The 6,915-nt window shown below is 34.0% G+C and overlaps 1 protein-coding gene and 1 long non-coding RNA gene across 2 annotated transcripts; one reads left to right on the top strand and one right to left on the bottom strand.

Moving 5' to 3' along the window:
* The first annotated feature begins 362 nt into the window (after positions 1–362).
* Positions 363–4,043, top strand: LOC128172826 (uncharacterized). The gene is made up of 3 exons (XR_008242334.1): positions 363–483; positions 2,588–2,726; positions 3,906–4,043. It is a non-coding gene; the product is annotated as an uncharacterized LOC128172826 (long non-coding RNA).
* On the bottom strand, positions 3,936–5,862 carry LOC128172647 (uncharacterized). The gene is made up of 2 exons (XM_052838423.1): positions 5,513–5,862; positions 3,936–5,118 (listed from the first exon to the last, which is right to left on the bottom strand). The coding sequence occupies exons 1-2, from the start codon at positions 5,860–5,862 to the stop codon at positions 3,936–3,938; spliced, it is 1,533 nt and encodes a 510-aa protein (XP_052694383.1).
* Positions 5,863–6,915: the final 1,053 nt, after the last annotated feature.

Genomic DNA, 6,915 nt, shown 5'->3' with positions numbered 1-6,915 from the left:
AATTTTTAATATATGTCAGAGAATTTTTTAGTAAAATGAATAAAATTAAACGCTAACAAAAATTCCCAAACAAAATAACAGGTAACTGACCGCATAAATGTTCCCTTAGTTATGTATGGGCCGATTTTCAAAGTCTACGGGACTTTACAATGTTAATTTCGGCCATTGCTGCCAAAGGTACGAGGGAGTAGTTATTATTTTTCATGCGCCTTAAAATAAATCGAAAAAAAAATAAAACATAATGTTTTATTTAATCTGTGCAAATATAAATGATAATTTAGCTTTTTAGCGAGACTGTTAGTTATCCTTTTGTAAATTCTAAGTCAGGAAAACATAAATCCGAGTGTGATGCAGTACAACTATAATGATGACCTATATATCGATACGTATAAGTTACGATGCGCTGACATTTTAAGCATGATGAGTGACTGTTGGGACTGTGAACGTTTCAATGACAGCGCAACTGGAAAGCTTTTTACAAAGGTATGTTAATATTTTGTTCTATGTATCGTAAATGGTTTGATAATAAGAGCAATCATAATACTTCAGTTGTAACTTGTTTATAAATGAATCTGCAGTGCGAAAGCGAAAGTAGGGTACCCCTGTGAGTTTTTGTTGAACACATACCGTTAAATCAATCACTTAATATATTAAACAGGAATAGATTGAAATCCTCACAAACTTGACAATAACCTACTGTTAATTTGACATTGGCACACTTGTAAATCTGTGGGCCAATGATTATATCATGTGAATGAAAGTAGGGGTGGAAAAACATTCAAAGAATCAGCATTATAAAAGAGCATTCTTCTTGAAATTTTGTTCATTGCTTTTCTCTAACCCACAGCTTAAAATTTTAATTGTTTATTGATTAATTAGTTCAATTTCTAAACATGTAGTTTACCTTACTTTTGAAATTTAAAAATAGAATTGTATTTATTTATTTTAATTTTATACTGTTATTAATGGTTATAATAACCAGGCCAAGATATGTATGATAATTCGTTTCATGTAAATTACCAACCATAAGCCAAAGAATTATCTGATATCTGCAGTATTTTGTTTCCTGTTCCATTTATGGCTTTAAATGATAATATAATTTCATTAATGAAATAGTTTCTTTTAATATGTTATAGAATTATATATTTTCTTATGCCATTCTTAAAAAAGTTTGTTTAGAATTGCCGCATGGAGGTTTCTAGACCCAGGAGAGAGGGGATGGGGATTTTTTTTTCAAATTTGAAATTTATCTTATCAAATTTTGATGAAAAGAAAAATCTCCATATAAAAACTTCTTTTTCGCAAATAAAATTTCATCATGGGGGAGGGGAATTTCAATGAGGTGTAAGGCAATTCCAAACAAACAATAATTTTACTTTGGCCTTATGCAAGATCCAATTACAAACATCAGAGGTCATCTAATTCGAGCAAGCTGAACAATTTAAATCAATATTAATATGCCAGCTGTTTTAAAATTTTGAACAGCAAGAATATTCATCAATTGAAATTAGTTCAAGAAGTCATCAATAGGACAAAATATTGCTGAACTACAAGTACCTGTATACAAAGCAGAAATTGTTATTAAAATTTTTAGCAACTTGCAATTTACAGCTAATATCCATATTAATCCCATTCAGCATCTACATTATAGTATTAAACATAGTTTTTAAAAAAAAAACAACAAGGAGAAATGTTATTATAATTTTATAATGTTTATTTTGTACAGAGGTCATTCATGATCAAACCTTTTGTTTTCATTATAACATGAAAGATAATCATTAACAATATATTTTATAATGATAGATGTGAAGTTAAAATTAGATGTTTGATATTATATTATCACAGATGTGCAGCATCACAGTCTTTACATGTGATATTAATAATGGAAATTTTCAATTTCAAATTCAACAACAAAGCGGCAGAATGATGTTACTTGTATTTGTAAACTAAGCAACTAATCAAAGATGTGCAATATCACAGTCATTACATGTAATTATTATAATTGAAATTTATAATTGCAAATTCAACAACAATTAAAGCAGCAAAATGAGGTTACTTGTTTTTATAAAATAAGCAACCAATCACAGATATGCGATATCACAGTCATTACATGTGATAAATATAATTGATATTTACAAATTCAACAACAATTAAAGCAGCAAAATGAGGTTACTTGTATTTTTAAAGTAAGCAAACAATCACAGATATGAAATATCACAGCCATTACATGTGATAAATATAATTGAAATTTACAATTTCAAATTCATCAACAATAAAGCAGCAAAATGAGGTTACTTTTGTTTATAAAGTAAGCAACCAAATCACAGATATGAAATATCACAGCCATTACATGTAATAATTATAATTGAAATTTACAATTTCAAATTCAACAACAAAGAAGCAAAAAGAGGTTACTTGTATTTGTAAAGTAAGCAACAAATCACAGATATGCAACATCACAGTCATTACATGTAATTAAATCAATTTAATTTACAAATTCATATTAATCACAAAATTTACAAAACGTGTGGGGAGGAAGCTACTGGTAATACATAATTGTGATTGAACTTGAATAACATATATACAGGTATTATAATGGAAGTCCCTGTTACAAAGAGAGAGCTGATCGCTATAGGAAGATTGATACTATAGATGAAGATCTGCTGACGAAGCCATTCATAACATGCAGAAGAAGAATAGTTGAAGTTTCACTTCTCAAAAGTCAGGTATACTAGTTCAGTATTGGGACTGCTTTTATAACTTACCATCTTCAAATATATATAGTCATTGAAATCAATGAAAAAGATTAACAATGGATGGAAAAGATCATTTGTACAAGTAGAAATCATTTGTAGATTAATTTGGGAGTTGTATTATGTTTGATCACCCTAAACAAGCATGCATTATTAGCACATTGAATTCATCATTCATTTGTAGTCATCATGCTACAAGACAGATCTAGAAGGTAGGGGCCCATACCCCTTTGAAAATTCAAATATATTAATAGGTCTCAGATGCATCAATTATGATTTATCAAATGATATTTTGTCTCGTACCAAAAAGTATACAAAATATTTATTTATGTGAGCAATACTAGTACTCTGGGTGCTGGATGGACAACTTTACTGTTTTAAATATTATGAAAGTCGAGACAAACTTGAAGAATGAATATTTGTTGAAGAGAAGGATTAAAGTTTTTAAAAATTATTTCAAACAGTATTCAGTATATTATTTAATCCTCATTGTTCAAAGAGAGGTAAAATATACTTGTCAATTATCATATTTACCTGTAAAAAAAAAACTAATTAAAGATGCTTAGTTATAAATAGCAGTCCCATAAATAAAGAAATGAAACTAATCACTGATACAAAATTTCCAAAAAAGTTTAAATTACCAGTTCGTTAATAAATAATACATACATTGTATACTGTGGAATCATTAGATTTCGTGGTGGCTCAATTTTCGTTGAATTCGTGGGTACCTCTCATCCACGAATCAACATCTTCCACGAATGAATATATAAGGGTAATAAAGTCATATTTCCTTCGTAGGTTTAAGAGAATACACGAAATTATGTCCCCATGAACCTGTAAAATTTAGGCAATCCACGAAAACTGCGGATATGAGAAATTGTTTTTACAAAATAATTGAAGGTAGGTCGCGTCTGACCTTAAAGACACAACATTTTAAAATATTTGGAATGTTGTGTTTCTGTCAGAATAACAAAAGATAAGCTACATTACCGGTACGTAAAATATTCTTTTAGATGTTTTCAAATATGTTTTCCCCCAAATTATGTGGGACTACATGTAAAGAATACTGGTACGCCACTTTTGAAAATTGAAAATTAATTATGAAATTAGGTGTAAATCAGTGATTAATTTTCTTTCTTTTACCTTTAAAAGGGAGCAGTTCTCCAGAGACCATGGGAAGGCTCATGAAGGAGCTGGATTCAGTCCATACAAAGCGTTCCAACATTGGACACACTTACCTGACTTTAGAGAGGGCTTGGTACATATGCGGTGACTCCACCTCTTACACACCTCACACTCAACCCAAACAATCTTTCGAGACTTTCCAGGAGCATTGTAATCACCACATATGCAACAAGTGACTTCATTGTCAGACTCCTCAACGAAGCCCATGGATTCGTCAGAGTCATTTTCGTCATCACCAGAATCTGTGTCCATGTCACTGTCACTGTCTTCCGAGTCCGTCAAGTCTATGACCACAGGAGCAACCTCCTCATCCTGGACTCCGTCGAGTTTCCACAGTTTTTCTTCGACCTCTCTTATCACGTGACTCTCTACCTTACGCCACTTCTCAACCCCATAAGTTGATCTAGCCTGATTAAAGAGTTCCTTCACTTTATCTTTCTTAAATGTGGAATTGCTCCTGGCGACGAAACTTTTTAATTCAGCCCAGACCAACTCAATAGGATTAAGCTCACAGTGATAGGGAGGTAGACGCAAAACTGTGTGACCTGCCTTTGAAGCCAAATCGTCTATAACATATTTAGGACGAGGCTTATGTTGCTTCACCAATGTGATCAATTCAGCCTTGATCATTCCCGGGGCGTAATGGATACCCTTTCTATCAAGCCAAGACTGGATCTCGGCCTTCGGTGTCGACGAAGTCGGACACTTAGACTCAGGATCCAGATGACTGTGATAGGAAGCATTATCCATCACTATGACTGAATTAGCCGGTAGGTTAGGGAGCAACTGCTCAGTGAACCACTTCGTAAAGTTTTCCGAGTACATCTCATCATGATAATCCTGGTTGCCTGTTTTCGACTCGAAAATGAGAGCAGATCCCGGGATCATGCCCACAGCCGAAGAACCTGCATCCACAATTATCAGACGAGAGCCTTTCCCAGATGGGACAAAACGCCCATGACCTCCACGATGTGACTCAAAGGCAGAGGTAGATGTCCTAGGACAGTCCACCCAATCTCCCCTTGCTACATGATTGGTGTTCAACCAAGTCTCATCCAAATACACAATAGGACGACCCTCCTCTCTAAACTTCCTAATGGACCTCAGGTAAGTATGTCGCATACTTACGATGTCATTCCGATCTCCAATGTAGCGTTGGTTGGAACCTGCTTTGTAGAACCTGAAAAAATGGATATCATGTTGTTATGCACCTATCATTTTTCATCACATAATTTTATTTTGGTTTGAATGTTTTATTGTCATTGGTCTTTGTCCATCATAATTTGTTAAAATTTTACATTTTTAACATCATCTTAAGTACAAGATATATTGTCAATTTGCCATGTTAGGATGTAGACACCAATAATGAAGCTTTAAATGCAACCATGACACTCATTGACAGGTCCATCTATGGGCTATGGTATTCCAGGACCGTCATGACCTGTGAGGCATGTTTAATTGGCCATGATATGCTTTAGTAAAGTCTACCTGTAATTTTTATTTTTTCAGATCTACAGTGCATATGACTCTTCAGTTTTACGTCATGACAAAGTAATTTGTCTTAATGTGCTTACCTGAACCCAAGATCCTTCACGAGTCTCCCCAATGAAGACTTGAAGAGCCTGACTCCCTTTTCTACCAGAACATCCGACAGTTGGCGCAATGAAACGTACTGGCCCTTCAACTGCATGTCATGGATGGTCCTCTTCACCAGGTCTGCATCGAAGTCATCCAGCTTCCTATCGGGTCCAGGTTTCTTCTTTGGAGCAGGGACTTGCAAATCCTCCACCACCATATCAACTGGGTCTTGCATAACTCTTCTCTTTAGAGTATTCTCAGATATTCCTATAGATGTAAAAACAGATTTTATTAAATATGTATTTACTAGTACATGTACCATGTAAACAAAACATTTGTGTTGCATGGATTAATACAAATTCATGCTAACAATTTTATAAATTTAGGTCTCTAAGCTAAGTCACTCAGAGAACCTACTGGCTTGCTATCTGTGAATGTAAGTTGTCATCCATGGTGCTTTGTGCCAATGTTGAATTTAATTTTCATCATTTGTTTTAGGAAAAAAATGCATCCAAAGTATCAAAAAGGATATCGATTTTTGAAAGGAATTTAATGAGTTTTCTATTTACAAAGACTTATTTTTACCAGTTGCGAGTGAGAGTCTTTTCAAAGGGTTTTTGATATTCTTCACCCTCCCCTGCTTGCATTCCATGGTAAAATGCTCAAATATCTTCTTTAAGAGATCTGTAGGCTGTAGAAAAGAACATGCATGTTTTAGATTAAGAACACTAGAACACTAGGGGGCTGGGGGCTTTTGCAAAGTTAGTCCTAACCATTAGGCATATAGCATCAGGGAGGGGCCACTCCCTCCCCCATTCAGGGAGGGGCCAACCCCCCCCCCCCCACCCCCACTTCTTCTCGCAGCAAGCATAATTGTTCATAAATTTAAATATCAAATAAAATATCAAAAGTGATATTGAAAATTGGACCCACGTCTAGCCCCCCCCCCCCCACTTTCAATTTGCTTCCGACGCCACTGTATTCATTTGATTCAATACCTAATCATGTATAAAATTAACCTACAGAAAAGCAAAAAACATCGAATTCTATTGAGCATTTTAATGATGTCAAATTCATTACTGCACACGCTTTAAGATTGCATGATTTTAACATTAAACACACTGTTATCTTCATATATCTGAATCGGATCAATTTGCCTTTTTCAAACATAGATATACCGGTAAGTAATAAACAGCTATGTTTAAAAGTTCACAGTGATACTAGGAACTTGGTTGGCACCCCAGACCTTGAAAGTGAAAATAAAAATCCTTGCCAATTTAACCTTTTTAAAATTTTGTTCTATAGGTTAAGCTTACTTTTTTTTAAACTGTCCCCAAAAATGTGTGGGGGGAGGGGTATCTTTATTTTAAATTTATTTTAAAATATGTCAAATTGCATT

The sequence above is a fragment of the Crassostrea angulata genome, chromosome 2, assembly GCF_025612915.1.
Source record: "Crassostrea angulata isolate pt1a10 chromosome 2, ASM2561291v2, whole genome shotgun sequence".
NCBI lineage: Eukaryota > Metazoa > Mollusca > Bivalvia > Ostreida > Ostreidae > Magallana > Magallana angulata.
Note: the sequence above shows the minus strand (reverse complement) of the source record. Positions and strands in the feature narration are given on the sequence as shown.

What these genes read in the sequence shown, in the direction of transcription:
- LOC128172647 (XM_052838423.1), bottom strand. Translation starts at nt 5,862, where the DNA reads ATGCAACACAAATGTTTTGTTTACATGGTACATGTACTAGTAAATACA. An exon ending in GTGAAGGATCTTGGGTTCAG is followed by an intron (nt 5,119 to 5,512) that starts GTAAGCACATTA and finishes CCATTTTTTCAG; the next exon opens with GTTCTACAAAGCAGGTTCCA.